At 44.7% G+C, this 16,747-nt stretch overlaps 1 protein-coding gene across 1 annotated transcript; it reads left to right on the top strand.

Moving 5' to 3' along the window:
• Nucleotides 1–211: 211 nt before the first annotated feature.
• Nucleotides 212–16,309, top strand: STC2 (stanniocalcin 2). The gene is made up of 4 exons (XM_001370582.5): nt 212–674; nt 3,618–3,760; nt 8,128–8,339; nt 15,166–16,309. Exons 1-4 carry the CDS (start codon nt 524–526, stop codon nt 15,557–15,559), a joined length of 900 nt encoding a protein of 299 aa, XP_001370619.1. The 5' UTR covers nt 212–523; the 3' UTR covers nt 15,560–16,309.
• The last annotated feature ends 438 nt before the right edge of the window (nt 16,310–16,747 follow it).

Below are 16,747 nucleotides of genomic sequence, written 5' to 3'. Positions count from 1 at the left end.
TGCTGTGGGTTGGGTTTTTTTTCCCCCCCCCCTATCAGTAATTTATATGAACAGATATAGATGGGTAAGACTATGCGCATTGATGTGGATGCATGCAGCACCCAGGTTTGCAAGTTCTTCCTAATATTAGCCTCCCTTAGAGTGTAGTAGTTGGGAGCAAGCTCCGCCCCTTGACCATATAGTCAAACGGGGATGAGACTGGGATTGGTCGGGGCTCGGGGGTAACACCTGCTCGACTCCTTCATTCAAGTGACACCAGAGCTTCCAGGGATATTTGAAGCACCATCCTTTCCATTCCTGGGCACTTCCACAGCGCTGGCAACGGCACGGGTCACATGCTCCCCGAAGAGAGGTTACAGAGCTCCCTTCCCGAGCGCTCTGTGGAGTCAGAAAGGAGGAGGAGGAGGAGGAGGAGGAAAAAGGAGAAGGAGGAAGAGTAGAAAGAGGAGGAGAATACTCGAAGGAAGAGGAAGAGAACACAAAGAGTAAAGGTTCTCAGAGCGGGAGCTTTGTAACTGCAACCATGTGTGTGGAGCGGTTCAGCCAATTAGTGACCCTGGCGTTGGTGTTGGCCAGCTTCGATCCCGTGCTGGGGACTGAAGCCACTAACCCACCCGAAGGGACGCAGGACAGAGCCTCTCCGCAGAAAGGGCGGCTCTCCCTGCAAAATACAGGTAGGTTGAAGGGGGCTAAGGTGACCGTGAAAAAGCTGATTTTTGCAGTCTGAGAACCCCCACCCCTCCACCCCCCGCTGTAGTGCTACGGTTGCAAGAGTCTCTCTCTCTCTCTCTCTCTCTCTCTCTCTCTCTCTCTCTCTCTCTCTCTCTCTCTCTCTCTCTCTCTCTCTCTCTGTCTCTCTCTCTCTGTCTCTCTCTGTCTCTCTCTCACCCCCTCTCTCTTTCCCTCTCTCCTTCTCCCCTCTCTCCCTCTCTCCCTCTCTCGTTTTCTCTCTCTGCCCCAGTGAGAACATGAGTAACCGGGCAGCAAGCAGGCATGCAAACTCTCCTGGGCCACCCCCCGGGATCGCCCGGCATGCTGCTTGCCGGCTTCCGACTTTTCAGATGCACAGAAATGCTTAAGCATGGGTAGTCCAGAATCCTCACGTGTTGCCGTGGCAATGAGCTCCCTGGGCTGGGGTAGGGCTGCTTGTTCCCATTGCTCTCGTATTTGAAAGCTTTAAGGAAGCGAATACAGTGCAGCAGCAGCAATTCCCCTCTTGGCCTCAGTTTCCTCATTTCTTTAAAAGGAGGATTGGGGTGGACCTGGCTATCCCTGAAATTCATTCCACCTCGCAGTCCTATGACCCCGGGCAGCTGACCGGCGTGAAGGAGTGTGGCTCCCAATCCTAGACTGCGGGCATCAAGCGCAAGCTGCGCTCTGGGAAGTTGGCTCGTGCCCCCACTTCGCTTAAACTCAACCCAGAGCCTTGGCTTCCATCTGGAAAGATGCTGTGTGAGCGAGCAGCTAACTTAGTTCGCTCGCCTGAGCCAGGGACCTCGGGTTCTTACGGGCTTTGGGTTCAGGCAGAGCTCAAAGAGTTGAGGATGAGGTGGGGGAGGCGGGAGTCGATCCAAAACCGGTAGTTGCCTTCTTTTCTGGCGCAAAGCGGGGAGCGAAGAAAAATGATGCAACTGGCCGGGAACTAGGCTGCTGCCGCCGCTGCGCCTCAAACCCTCGTGGGCGAGCTGCCTAAAAGAGCCCAAGCGTGCAATGCACGGGACTGGACCTTTTCCCAGAGCGAAAGAAAAGCTTCCTGCAGCTTCTTTGCTCTCCCCACCCCCGGACGCCCTTCCCCCCCCCCCCAACCTCCCTTTAACTGTGTAAATGCTGCAGCGTTGCTCATTCAAATCCTTGCGAGCTGGAATGCACGAGTGCCCATTAAGACTGGCCACATGTGAAGCCCAGCAGCATCGAAAAACATTCTCTGCACCCTGCGACTGCAGTGGGGGGTGGGGGGGGGAGGGGGACTTGTCATGGGGGAAAGGAGAGGGGTTTTTCCACCCATATGCCACCACAGGCTACAGCTGAGTTTCCAGCCCCACATCTCCAAATCCAAGATCTTATCCAAACCTTTACAAAGAGTCAATCACCATCCCAACTTCTTGTCCTCCAGGGGCTGCTTGTAAAGCTTTCCCAGAGGATAGCACGATATAGTTCCTAATATAGCATAAGAGGCAACCAAGTGTGGTGGGGAAAGCACTAACTGGAACTAGAGTTGTTTCCTACTGTCTGTGTGACCTTGAACAGGCTCCTTAACTTCTCTGGGACTGCAAAATGAAAGGGTTAGAGGGTTATCTTTAATAAGGTCTCTTTTGGTACTACCCTTCTAAGATCACTTTCCGTTTTCAATCTTCTGTATCCAGGTGCTACCTGAGTTAATGGCTGCTCTAGAACTGGTTGTCACATCCCCACCCAGGACCTTTCTGATCTCATTTTATCAGCCATTTAAATGAGGTTAAAGGGGTTTAGAGGCCCAGTGCTCCAAAGGACCTAGAATTGAAAAGGACTTTAGAGATAGTCTAATGCTCTCATTTTATAGATTGAGGAAATTGTGACATGGAGAGAGGATAAATTACTTGCCCAAGGTCACACAGATAGTACTTAGCAAGCCTAGCCTTCAAACCCAGCTCCCTTGACTGGAAATTCAAGGTTCTTTCCACCACCCAATTTATGCATAGCCTTATTCCTTTCAGAAGAAAAGAAATTGTTGTCCTATGGGGAGGAGGGAGGGAGGAAGGGGGGGATGAGAGAGAGACAGACAGACAGACAGAGAGAAAGAGGAGAGACAGAGAAGAGAGAGAGGGAGAGGGAGAGGGAGGGAGAAAGAGAAGGAGAAGGGAGACCGCTGGCTCATACTGCTGGGGTTTATGGAAAATTAAATGAAATCTTGTCGCATTCTGGAGTTCTAATTAAAGGAGCCTCTAACTGAGTGGATCATTCAGCTTCTGGGCATCATTCACTTAGCCCTGAAGGGTTGCCCCCAAGTTGACTCTCTTTCTAAGCTCCTTGCAAACCACGGCTCCACCAGCTTGGTATTTTTAATGCAGATGGTTTTCTAGGCACTGCCTTAATAGGAATTTTGTTTTAATTTTTAGGTGTTGAATCATAAAGCTGAATTGAAACTCCATTTGGCAGAGATCCTTTTCTGCCAGGCAGGAAATGGATGGGATTTAATAGGCAGCAGCTTCTACAGATCTAAATAGAGACAAATGTTTTATTTAACTGATACCACCAAAATGGTGAAGTATTGCAAGTGTAAAAGGGAGGTAAGAAGGCTATTTAAAAAAAAAAAAAGTGTACTTGCCTGGTAGGTTTAATAAGCAGGGTTTAAAATACCATCTGCTCTAAAGCAAAATATTGCCTCTAAGGGTTTAGTGAAAATGGTAGGATAAAATGGAACGGCAGGACACTGTCCTTTCTAGATACTATTTTTGTAATGTAGGTTTGGTCTGATTTCTGCAAATAACTAGTTGTTGTTTTTTTTTTTTAAATACATCCCAGTTCCCTGTGCTCTCCTTGCCCTGAAATGGTCATTGGGAAATATTGTTTCTATCCATGGTTCCTTGATCCCCTATTCTAACTAGCTGTGTGGATTTGTCTCTAAATCTTTGTTTTAGCGGAAATCCAACATTGCTTGGTGAATGCTGGCGATGTGGGATGTGGAGTATTTGAGTGCTTTGAAAACAACTCTTGTGAGATTCGAGGCTTGCATGATATTTGTATGACCTTCCTGCACAACGCTGGAAAATTCGATGCCCAGGTAAAGAAAAATCTAATATATGTCATTGGAAGTATAATATGAATAGGCTTTGTGAAATACTCATAGGAAAAACATTTTTTATTGACCTCAGCTTTTTTAAAAAATCTAATGAAGCAGACTTCAAAAGGAGAAATGAATACTGATGTCCCCTCCCCTAGTGCTCAGTCAAGCTATGGGGGTCACAGAATTGACTCTATATTAAACCCTTCTGGGCTCTTAGGCTGAGTCTGTGTAAGCAAAGTGAAATAAAGAGAGTTGAGCAATCATCTGGGAATCTGAACAATGTAGACCAAGGTCAGGACAAAGAGTGCACACCCAAGAAAGCAACAGAAGTCCCGAGGCAGCACCCCAACTTGACACCCCTCAGTCCAATCCTCACACTAATATGAACACATCTAGTTCAGGACTAGGTTAGTCCAGCACAGTATTATAAAAGCCATATAGCCAGATATGGAAAGGTAGATGAAGCTGAGATGTCACAAAAATAAGTCCCCTATTATCAGCACCAAAGGATTTTAGATTTGGAAAGGAACTTGGGACATCATCTAGTCTATCTACATCTCAGGCTACAGATGAGCAAACTGAAGCAGGAAGAAAGGAAAGGACATGACTAATAAGTGGCAGAAGCTGAGTTAGGAACCAGATTTCATTCCAAACACTGCTCTTTCTATCCTACTTCAATCTGAATGATTCCCCCTACCCACCAAAGAATCTCCATGACTCCCTCAATTTTCCACTTTATCTAACCATTTAGACTTAGTCTAGGTAGAATACAGCTAGTTTCATGTTAAGCAGAATTAAAACAGCTTCACTACATTGGGCATGGCAGCCAAAAAGCAAATAATCTTTGGCTCTGACACTGACAATAAAAATATTTTTTCAGAAAGCATGACATTAGTCTTCTTGCCTTCACTTTCTCCCCAGCCCATATTATACATCACTGAAGCATCCTGTTATTATATCTTGCAAACTTACTCTCCCATTTCACTGGGGAGAGATGAGAACATTTGGATGGGCCAGCTACTTTGGGCTTGACCTTGCAGTTTATAGTGTAGTTTTAGAAAATCCCCAGCCATCATCTGTTGTCTTTCTGTAGGCAATGCATACAAAGCAGGGTTGTCTTTCATTGTCAAATGATTTCCCCTGGATTTTGGCATTGAGAAGTAACTGTGGCATCACATATTCTTCCTTAAAAGTAAGCAAAAAGAGCCTGGCAGGCTAGAGGTTGAGGTAGTAGTTGGGGGAGAGGTGAAGGTGGCAGGAGAGATGGCAAAAAAAAAAAAAGTGGTAGAAGAGATAAGCTTTGAAGCTCTGCTTTCCCAGCTCTCCTCTCCATGAACAAAGATCCATCGGAGTTCCCTGGAATTAGGAAACATAATAGAGTGGCTCTCTACTAAGATCCTGGTGTGCTGCCTTATTGAATATAGAATTGGCTCCAGGTTCTAAAAGACTTAGTCAGTGAAGCAAAAGCTCTGGCTGCCCTGCCAGGCTGGGAAGACTTTGCACACAGTCTTGATGATGGACTTACGTCTGTCCTTCAAGGAGCAACTTTGCTAAAATTGAAGAGGTGCTTCACCAGCAGCTTAGCCACCAGGAGATGACTTTTTTTTTTTGGCCATAGAAGTTCACAAAAACTATGTGTGGCATAAAATTATATCTGGAAAGGAGTTTTAAGCTTCTTCAGTTACAGTATCTTCTTTTACACATGAGGAAACAAACCTAGAGAGGTGAAACAACTTGTCCAATATCCAAAATCATAGAGCAGACCTAGGCCTCAAACCCCAGTCTTGATTCCAAATCTAGTGCTCCTTCTATTATACTAGCTTCTTCCATCAATGGATGGAACAAACATATACATACTCAATTTTCATACCTTATAGATCCATAAAACATTAAAATTATGGAGTCAAGGAGCAAAAGAAAGAAGAAAAAGGCAATTACCTAAAATATTTTTTAATTCCTATGGTCCTAAGAGTCTTATTTTCAGAACACACATACACACACACACACACACACACACACACACACACACACACACAGATATTTCAGTTCCAGGAGGTTTTCAGATGTACCCATTACCCTGAAGATTGATGGATCTTTTTTCCTCTTGATAGAAGAGGGTAGTAAGATAGGGAGAAGAAGGAAGAGAGGAAAGAGCTAAGGAGAAAAGAAAGGTAACTACATAACCTTTTTTTTCTATTACAAAGAAAATATATTCAAATTGTTACAATTGTTTCCAAGAAAGCCAAATAAATGTACTAAATAATCACTAAATTCCAACCCTAACCCTCTTACTTTTCCAACTCCAATGTAACTCTTTGTGTCCATCTGAAAAACCATGAGGAAAAGTCATCTGCAACAGTTTGTTGCTGTAATGGAAAGTGTGAGGACTTGGGTATACTTTGATGCATAAGCCTGACCTGCTATTGGAGGATGATAAAGGAATTAAACATTCTAAGCTCCCCTCTGAAGCCACTAACAGCTGTCTCCTTTCTAGGATAAGAAGAGACCAATAGGGCTGCCAGGAAAGAGAACTGTAGGCCAGATGTGTGCCTAGCTGGATGGTTGGCTACTCCAAGGCAGGGAGAGTGAGGAGGAGGGGGAGGGTCTGTGTCAGCTGGGTAGTTCAAATCTCCAGATGCTGCCAGGCAAGTGTCACAAAGACGACAATTCTAATACCTTAAAGGAGTAGGGATCATTTTCCAATGAAAAAGAATTTTCCTCCAGAAGGTATTGGAGGAAATTTCATGGGGACTTAGGGAAGCAGGATCATAGGCATGAGGGATCATTGGATTTAGAACCAGAAGAGAGCTCAGAGGTCATCCAAGTCAACCCCCTCATTTTTACAGAGGAAGAAGCTGAGACCTAGAAAGGGGGAATGACTTGTCCATGGGCACAGAGGCAATAAGAAGCTGGGGCCAGAAGTTAGACCCAAGTCTTCTGATGTCCGAGCCAATTCTTTTTCTAACTACAGCTGGTTTTCTAGCAGGAATGAGAAAAGCCAATGTTAATACCTCTCCCGAAGATTGAAAATGTGATCAGAAGGGAAAAAAGAAAGGCGATTCATTGCAGCTGACTGAGGAATCCATGTACAATCTGAGAACATGCAAAAGGAAACTTCCACTAGGGTGGGGGGTGGGGGTGGATAAACAGCACTATTAACCCTGAAGGAGGATTGGGGTGGGGAGCAGTAGGTATAAACTCAACTGAGGATAATTCTGAGGAAAGCTCCAGCTGCTGAAGTCAGTACCTGGGGCTTCATTCCATCAGAGAGAGCTTCTGCAATAGATAGAAAGAAAAAAGAAAGAAGGCAAGGTAGAGAGAGCCTTGCTATTTCTCAAGGTCTAGCTGACCCAGGATCAACCTCCTGACTAATGAGAGTGGCAACAAAGGTCCCTTTTTTTTTAAATAGCATTTTGAGTTTTACAATATGCTTTCCTCTCAGCAACCCTGGGAGGTTGGAGCTATTGTCAGCCATTTTGCAAATGAAAAACCTGAAGCTCAAAGAGATTTCAGTTGTTTATCCAAGGTCACATAACAAGTAAGTGTTGAAGCTGGAATTTGAGCCCAGATCTCTTAAGTTTCCTGATTCTAACTAACTTTTCCCACTATAGCATTTCACTTATCAAATTATTCTAAAGTGGAACTTTTTAAAGCTGTCAGCCCCACATTGGTCCAGGAAGAATGAACACAAAACATGAACAGGCTTATCGAATTATATAGACTGTTAAAATTGGGAGGGATCTTAGAGATTGTTTAGTTGCCTGCCATTGTTCAGTCATGTCTGACTCTTTGTGAACCCATTGGAGGTTTTCTTGGTAAAGATACTAGAGTGATTTGTCATTGCCTTCTCTGCCTCATTTTATAGATGAGGAAACTGAGGTAAACATGGTCAGGTGACTTATCCAGGGTCACATAACCACTAAGTGCCTGGGGCCAAATTTGAACTCAAGAAGAGTCTTCCCAGCTACAGGCCCAACATTCTATCTACTATGACACCTAGCTGCCTCTAGTTCAACTCCTTTAACTTACCTTTGTTTATAGGAATGGAAACTTTGATCCTAGAGAAAGAGAGAGATTTGTTTAAGTTTATACAGTAGGAAAGAGTGTGGCCCAGTGGAAAGAAGGGACTGGCTTTGAAAAGCAAGATCAGATCTTGCCACTATCACATACTGCTTATTTGACCTTGTCAAGTCACTTAATCTCTTTGTACCTCAGCTTCCTCATCTGTAAAATGAGAGTTGGAGTGGATGGCTCCTACGGTCATTTCTACCTCTTAATCTATGGGTGATAGCTCCAGTACAAGAACCTATTGCTGATCTGCTATACACTTTTTTTCTCATTTCCTCCCATCTTTACTTGTTCAGGGTAAGTCCTTCATCAAAGATGCCCTGAAGTGTAAAGCCCATGCCTTGAGACATAAATTCAGCTGCATCAGCCGGAAGTGCCCAGCCATTAAGGAGATGGTATTCCAATTACAGCGGGAATGCTACCTGAAACACAACCTCTGCTCTGCTGCCAAAGAGAACATACAAGTGATGGTGGAGATGATCCATTTCAAAGATCTGCTACTGCATGAGTGAGTTTTGGCTGCTTAGTCACAAGTCAGCTGCAAAAGGAATTTCCTTCACTTTGGTCTGATTAGAGATGATGTTGGGGGAAAGAGGAGTGACCTCTTTTGGAGAGATCAGCTTTCCTAGAAAATGGAAAAAGTTATCATTTTCTATCCAAAAGCCCAAGTGGCCTCTCCAGGCCTTCCCTCGCATTGGCATTTGAGTGCCACCTTTTTAAAACCCAGAAGCATCAGAGTTCAGGAAAGCTTTCCTAAAGCAAATGTTATGCTAGTAAGGGGTCCTTAGAAATAGCATTCTCTTTATACTCAATTAATTAAAAAAAAAAAAGAATAGTTCAGGGGCAGCTAGGTGACTCAGTGAATAGAGAGTCTGACCTGGAAATGGGAGATCCTGGGTTCAAGTCTGACCTTAGACACTTCCTAGCTTTGTGACCCTGAATAAGTTATTTACCTCCATTGCCTAGCCCTTACTATGTCCCAGAAGCCTGACCACTGATTACTAATGATTTAAATGCCCTGAAATTTTCCATTTGCTATCCATGTCCACCAAATATTGGTATCATTTGGTGACCTGAGAGGCTTTGGTTTGTAGCAGAACTGTTTCCACTAATGTTACATGAGACTCCAGGACCCACCCTGAATAAGGGGGGTGTCAAGATTCTGCCAATTTGTCCTGCAGAGGTAAGCAGCCAGCCCTGGGACATGGGACAGCCTACCCTTCTATTGAGAATGCCTAGTAGCCTAGTAGTAACAAGAAAACCCACAAACTCAGTAAAAAAATGTGGGATATTCCAAAACCCTTACCTAGAAGGATGATAGTTTTTCCATCTTCAAAGCGGAGCTTCCATGTGTATCATGATTACTCAGCATCACACCATCCCTACATGGTAAATCTTGTACTTCCCACTTTTCAGTTAGAGAAACTAAGGCACTCAAAGATAGGAGTCAACTTGCCAGAAACCAACCTCAGATCTCCTTGTTCCAGGCCTTTCTCCCAGACCATGACGGCTGCTCACTTGTAGCTAGGAATGAGAGGGTCCTCTGAGAGCAAATAAGTAAGCCATTTCCAAATTCCCAAATGGGGCCCTCCTTTCATCTCTTGAACATGCTTGTGTTAGGTGAAGGGGGAGCTGCGAAACTTCCTCCTTTCTAGGCACCTCTGGGAATGAGAGATTGTCCCTCAAAACTCTTAAGTAAGACAAGAGGCAAACAAACTCCATGGCCAAGAAACACTCACCAAGTTCATTCACACGCATGACCAACACACATCCTTTAGGAGACAAAAATGTTGGCTCCAAACACTGAAAATTGGAAGGTTAACTTAGAAGCCTCTAATATTCATTCCTCTGCAGCTTGGAGAAACCTGGCCTTTCTGGAGTGGTCTCTTTTAGAATTAGGAATTTGTGAATAGATATTGCTAAATTTTCTGTTTGGGACTGCTGTCTGTCTTTAAAGAGGAATGGTGGAGCCCTCCCTTGAAATGTGAGTTTTCTGGTGGGACCTGGAATGTGGGTCAGGGCTTGACCCATTTTGAAGAATTAGGCAGCTCCTCGGGGATTCTACAACAGCCTTCACCCCCATGTCATCGGGGTAATTTCTGGGCTTCCAGGGACAAGCTACACATATATATCCCTTTGTGTTCAGGGACATTGAGAGGTTCTAAAAAGAAATAAAACAATCCCTGTGGAAAAACCTAGCCTTCAGCAGGATCTCCTGACAATAATTCATTTCTTTTAGTGCTTAAAAGTTCACAAAGCCCTTTTCTCACAACCCTGTGAGACTTAGTACGGTTTCATCATCTGCATTTGACAGCTAAGGAAACTGAGGCTCAGGGAAATGAAGTGCCATGGCCCAACTTCACACTACTTTTCTGGTGTCATCAGACACTCCTCCAAGCTTCAGCCACCCTGGCTCTCCAGCTGTAGCACTGTTGCTGTTTTGCTGGCAACAGTCAGTGGCTTGGAGCTGCCAGGCACGTCTCCTTCCAAGTATTTTTTTTTAAATCCTTTAGCCTCGCTGACACCCAGTTAAGGGAGCTGGGCTTTGTCATTAGACACAGGCTGAGGCTGCAACATGAGAAGGCGCTGTGCCAGGCCAGGACGCAACTTAGATTAAGAGTGTTCTGCACACCCTAATAGTGTACAGCTCTCGTCAGGCAGAAAGAGTTCCAAACTGAGTGAATAGTACCGACTAGCCCAGACTCCTAGAGCCATCTCCTTGGGCTGCCAAGACCTGAATAGCATGCCCCCCCCCACCAACCTGGATGGTCATCAGCTCACCCCACCCTTCTTTCTTGGAAAATGAGACAACAAAATGGAGAAAATAATTAGAGTTTCAATGATAACTCCCAAATTTACAAAGCACTATCCCTCATAATAATCATCTGAGGTAGATAGTGTTATTGCTAGTAGTATTCATATTACCATTATCACTTTCATTTTAATAATTGCAAAGCTGAGGCTCAGTAAGTAAAATGACTTAACTATGGAGACACAGCTTCAGTCTTGTGAGTATCCAAGCTGCTATTTAAACCCAGGTCATCTAACTCCAACCTAGCATTCTTTCCACCATTGTTATGCCTCTTAAGAGTTCGATTTGGAAGGGGCAGCTGGGTGGCTCAATGGATTGAGAGCCAGGCCTAGACATGAAAGGTCCTGAGTTCAAATTTAGCCTCAGATACTTCCTAGCTGTGTGACCCTGGGCAAGTCACTTAACCCCCATTGCCTAGCCCTTACTGCTCTTCTGCCTTGGAATTAGTATTGATTCCAAGACAGGCAGACAGTAAGGGTTTGAAAAATCAAAAAGTTAAATATGAAAATTAGATGAGCTAAGTAGGCCCAGATGGGCCAAGACTATTTCATTTCTCTGCTTCTCATAGTTGTTTCACTTACAATTAGTGGGTCATTGAATGATGTTTGATTTTCTTTCTGGTAAAATACTGAATACATCACACTAATCAAAAGAATTAGAACTCTGAGAGATCTTAGAGATGGAATCCATTCCTCAGATTTTACCAAAGAGTAGACTGAGGCCTGGAGGGAGAAACTGTCCAAGGTCACACAGATAGGAAACGTACTAGACCTGGGATCAAACCCAGGGCTTTAAATCCCAAATCCAGTGCTGTTTTCTCTATCACCGTGGGTCTGTCCCTGGTTCTTAGCACCAGCAGCCAGGTATCACTGTGAGCTCTAGAGTGTCCTCTTCTGCTGTGTAAGCTCACAAAAAGTGCCTCACACCTCAGGGCTTTGGTTTTTCCCTCTAGGAGAATTTATCCCACTCTAACACAGGAATGTGCAAGGACAGATGAATTTAAATATTAGCAAATCCCTATAGAGGTCTTAAAGAGGGCAGCTAGGTGGCACAGTGACTAGAGAGCTAAGTCTGGAATCAAGAAGATTCCTCTTCCTGAGTTCAAATGTAGCCTCAGATACTTACTAGCTGTGTGACCCTGGGTAAGTCACTTTACCTTGTTTGCCTCCCTTTCCTCATCTGTAAAATGACCTGGAGAAGAAAATGGCAAACCACTCCAGTATCATTGCCAAGAAAACCCAAATGGGGTCATGAAGAGTCAGACAAGACTGAAAAACTACAAAATCTTAAAGAACTACATACTTGATAAACAAAAATTCAAGTCTATCTAAGAGGTCCTAGGTTCAAATCTGGCCTCAGACACTTCCTAGCTGTGTGACCCTGGGCAAGTCACTTAGCCCCCATTACCTAGTCCTTACCACTCTTCTGCCTTAGAACCAATACACAGTATTGATTCTAAGACAAAAGGTAGGAGGTTAAAAAAATTCAAGTCTATCCATGATTTAAATATTAAAGGTAATCAAAGATGGCAAACCAGGTCCTCATTGCTTCTTCTTGGGATCCAGCGCTGGACAAGACCTTGGAGATCACCTTGCCTGCTTTCTTGAAGTAGTTATGTGGCACGATGGATAGAAAACTTTTTTGGCCTGTAGTCAGGAAGACCTGGGTTCAAATTTTACCTCAGATAGCTTACTAGCTCTAGGACTCTGGGTAAGTAGCTTAAACCTCTCTCTACCTCAGTTTTCTCAACTGTAAAATGGGAATAATAACAGCACCTATTCCCAGAGTTGTTCTGAGGATCAAATATTTGTTTTTTAAAAGTGCTTAGCACAGTGCTTGGCACAGAGTAGATATTATAAAAATGCCTTCCCTTCTTTATTAGAAGAGGCAGCTAACGAGGGCAGCTGGGTAGCTCAGTGGATTGAGAGTTAGGCCTAGAGATGGGAGGTCCTGGGTTCAAATCTGGCCTCAGACACTTCCCAGCTGTGTGACCCTGGGCAAGTCACTTAACCCCCATTGCCTAACCCTTACCACTCTTCTGCCTTGGAGCCAATACACAGTATTGATTCCAAGACAGAAGGTAAGGGTTTAAAAAAAAAAAAGAAGAGGCAGCTAAGGTCAACCGAAGGGAAGCAGATTTGCCCAAGATCATACAGCCATCAAGAATAAAGCCTTTTCTGGTCTTTCCCTATCGAATTATAAATAATTAAGATTCAAAACCAATGGTCCTTCTACCTCAGTGTACTGGGGAGAGTTTATTCCTTCTCTAAGTGATCACATATTCATTCCTACGTGAACTTTATGACCCATTTAATGGCCCAGAGTGACAATATTTACTATCAAATATTCACAAGGGACCTGTTAGGCAAGAACTGCTGATGGTTTAGGAACCACAGTTATCCACATTCCAGATAACGTTGGCCCTCTGGGCTATCCTGGCTCCTGTGGGCTAAGAAAACCTCCAAAACCAAACGGAGAATTGAGTCTAGAGACTTCCCTGTCCCAGATTGGCCTTGGGACGTGAGAAGGAGGCACGGTGCCTGGTTCTGGGTGGTTCACACAGTTCTGCCATTCCTTCCTCTGGCACTGTTTTCCTAACAACACAACCCAAGGCAGGTGGAGTGGCCAGAGAACTGAATGTTTCTGCTTGAGGACACTTAGCCCTCATTCAGGGCAGCTCAGTGGAGGCATTCTGCACGTCTCCAGTCTCAGGAATTAAAATGAACAACGACTGCCACTACTTAAGCCCTTTTAATTGTTGAGAAGGCTTACTTTGCTCACCCCCGTGCTGTGAGGGAAGGAGGACAGGCACTGTCATCCCCATTTTACAGATGGAGAGTCAGAGGCTGGGATTTGCCCACAATAATGTCAGCACAGGGTTTCAGATCCCAGTGCCTCAATATCAAACATTGGGCCCTTTCTACAAACCCCTTGGCATAACCTCCCTTCATCCTAGAAAAGCCCCAGACCAAAGTGATTTGTAGCCCATTATTCAGGGCCCTCCAGTGGGGTCCCTTGTCTGAGCCGGGGTCTCCTCAAAAATCAGGGATTGGACTGGATAATCTCTAAAGTCCTTCCCAGTCCCCAATCTGCTGTCCTTAAAATGGGGTTGAAAACCCTCCTACTACCTACCTTATAAGGTTGCTGCAAGCAAAGCACTTTATAAACTAGAAATCACTGTAGAAAAGTGATTATTCCTCCATTAGCTCTTCAAACGAACCCATGAGCAGTTATTGGTATCTCCATTTCACAGATGAAGCAACTTTTTGTCTCGTCTACTCATTCATTTTAGTTTTAAAGCATTTATAACACTTTAAGATTTACAATGCAATTTACATATTTTGTCATGTGACCCTCCCCAAGAACCCTATGAGGCAGGTGGTAGTATCACCATCTCTATTTTACAGATAAGGAAACTAAGGCTGAGAAAGGTTAAGTGACTTAGCCAGGGTCACATAGCTAGTAAGTATCTGAGGCAGGATTTGAAGGCTGGTCTTCCTGTGTCCCAGGTCCGTTGGTCTCTCCACCATGCCACTGAGCTGCCCACATTTTGTGCTTATTGAATTCAATTTTGTATTTTTACTGACAGGCTGTGGAGATTCATAAGGAGAATGAGCCTTGAAATCAAGAAGACCAGGCTTGAGATCTATCAATAACACTAACTTTGTGACCATGGGCAAGTCATTCACCTTTCCTGAGCCTCAGTTTCTCTGCCTGTAAAGTGGGGGGGGATACTATGTCATATCTACCTCACAAAGTTATTGTGAGTTGTAAATAATTGATATAAAGCAGCTTTGAAATGCTCTAAAAATAATAGTTATTGTAATTGGGCTTTTATATACATATACACATATAAATATGCCTATATTTAGATGCATTTGTATGTATATAGAGATATGCATGTGCATATATGCCTGTACCTGCATGCACACATAAATATATACATACACATACACATGTGTGTATTTGGGGGGGCAGTATCCCCTTTCTCCCTGCCAATGCATTATTAGTCTCTTGAGGTCAGGGCCCGTGCATGCCTCATACCTTTTCACATCTCCCGCATTTAAATTAACACGATGCCTTGCACCTCAGATCATAGATTTAAAGCTGTCCACAAAGTCCAATCCCTTCATTTTATGATGGAAAAAACTAAGGAGGTGAAGCTTCTCGTCCAAGCATAGGTATTCCTTGAACGTTTGGTTTTGCTCATGATGGATAATCCATTTTAGTCCAGCTTGAACACAGGGTCACCCTCCTCAAACAATTCTAGCTGAGACCCCTTCAAAGAGCCAGCGGGAGCTGAGACAGATGTAGTCGATCCTTTCTGGTTCTAGACGTGTTCTTTGGGGGCCCTGCAGTGTTTGTGCGAGGAGGACACTGGAATCTGGCCCTTAGGCTCGCACTTCCTAAGCACTGCCCATTGCCTTGTTTCATTCTTAGTGTCTCTTTTCTTCTCTTTTTCTCCCACCACCCACTCTGGGCATCCGGGCATCCGGCCGCTTCTTTGTGCCTGCAATTCCAGACCCTACGTGGACCTGGTGAACATGCTGCTGACGTGTGGTGAAGAGGTGAAGGAGGCCATCACCCGGAGCGTGCAGGCTCAGTGTGAACAGAACTGGGGAAGCCTTTGCTCCATCCTGAGCTTCTGCACCTCAGCTGCCCAAGGGGAGCCGGCAGCCACTCCCGAGAGACAGCTGCAGGCTGAGGGCTCCAAGGCCCTCCGCGCTTATCAAGGGGATCTAGGCTTCCACCTCCCAGAGTCAAGTGGGAGGGATGCTTCCAGAGGTGCCAAGGGGGAAAAAGGTAGCAAGATCCACCCAAATGCCCACCTCCGTGGCAAAGCTGGGGGCCAAGGAGCCCAGGGAAGTAATGACTGGGAGGATGAACGGGCTGAGTATTCAGATATCCGGAGGTGAAAAGACACCCACTTGCTCATGAAATCTTTCCTCCATACCGTCCATTTTCTTATCTATGGACATTCCAAAACATTTACCATTAAAGCGGGGGGATGTCACATGCAGGGTATTAAGGGAATCGTGGACTTCATGGAAGGTGTATAAATAAGTGGAAAGGGCAGCTGAGATGGAGGCGCCCGGAGCTAGTCAGCTCTTGGTTGTACCTGGTGAATTCAGCACTTACACATATTCAAGTGAGTGCTCCAAGTGTTGTCCTCATTTTAACTTTTGTCTTCTTTTGAGCAATAGGGCCAAGTGGGTGTCAGTCTGATGGTTTGCTCTGTTGTGGGGGTGGGGAGGGGGGAGCGGGGTTGGGCATTTCCACCTGGGCCCGGCCATCTCACCAACACTAGGCTCACCTCTGTGGCTTTCGGTGCTGTCTTCCCAAAGAGTGGTTGGGTTCCCTGGGAATCAGATAACAGCTGTGAATGTCAAGTCATCATTGGGGATGCAGGGAAGAAGAAGGGCTGAGAGGAAGAGGAGAGTCAGCTGTGATGCTTGGTGCCAAGCTGAAATTCGGTTTCTTGCCCAGATCCTTGATGCAGAGAACTCTGGGTTTTGTTCTGAGCCATTGTTCCCTGTATGGGTGAAACGGCCTGATCAGATGGCCCCCATGTGTATCTTAACCACTGCTTTACTTCACAATTTGGCTTTTTATTTATCCAATGACATCTACTTGTCTGTTGTCTAAATAAATGGCTTTTAAACAAGGCTACTGGGTCATTACAACTATGGGATCATAGGAGCCAGCTGGAAAAGACCATAGAAATCATCTATTTCTGTCATCTAAATAAATGACGTTTAGACAAGACAACTCGGTCATTAAAAAACCATAATGGGTTCTAGAGCCAGGAGGGACGTTTAACTCACATTTTACAGATTGGGGAACTGAGGCCCACAGAGATTAAGTAAATTGTTCAAGATCATACAAGAAGTCAGTTACAGAGCTGAGATTCTAACCTAGGCCTTTGGACTCCAAACCCAGCGCTCTATCCATTACAAAGAGAACCCATCCCTCTCTGTTAGTGTTTCTTTGTTTTTTCTCCAGGCCAACCAACTTTTACTAAATACCGACTACAATTCAAAGTCTTGTGCTACAAACCCCATGCTTATGATGGAAGCATACACTGTTCTTTGTGTTCATTTTCC

This window comes from Monodelphis domestica, chromosome 1 (genome assembly GCF_027887165.1).
Source record: "Monodelphis domestica isolate mMonDom1 chromosome 1, mMonDom1.pri, whole genome shotgun sequence".
In the NCBI taxonomy this organism is placed as follows: domain Eukaryota; kingdom Metazoa; phylum Chordata; class Mammalia; order Didelphimorphia; family Didelphidae; genus Monodelphis; species Monodelphis domestica.
The sequence above is the reverse complement of the archived record's forward strand: the minus strand, read 5'-3'. Positions and strand labels throughout refer to the sequence as shown.

Bases quoted from the DNA above. Each gene is read 5' to 3' on its own strand.
- STC2 (XM_001370582.5), top strand. From the start codon at position 524: ATGTGTGTGGAGCGGTTCAGCCAATTAGTGACCCTGGCGTTGGTGTTG. The intron at 3,761-8,127 runs GTAAAGAAAAAT...TTACTTGTTCAG, and splicing joins CTGGAAAATTCGATGCCCAG to GGTAAGTCCTTCATCAAAGA. The intron at 8,340-15,165 runs GTGAGTTTTGGC...CTGCAATTCCAG, and splicing joins AAAGATCTGCTACTGCATGA to ACCCTACGTGGACCTGGTGA.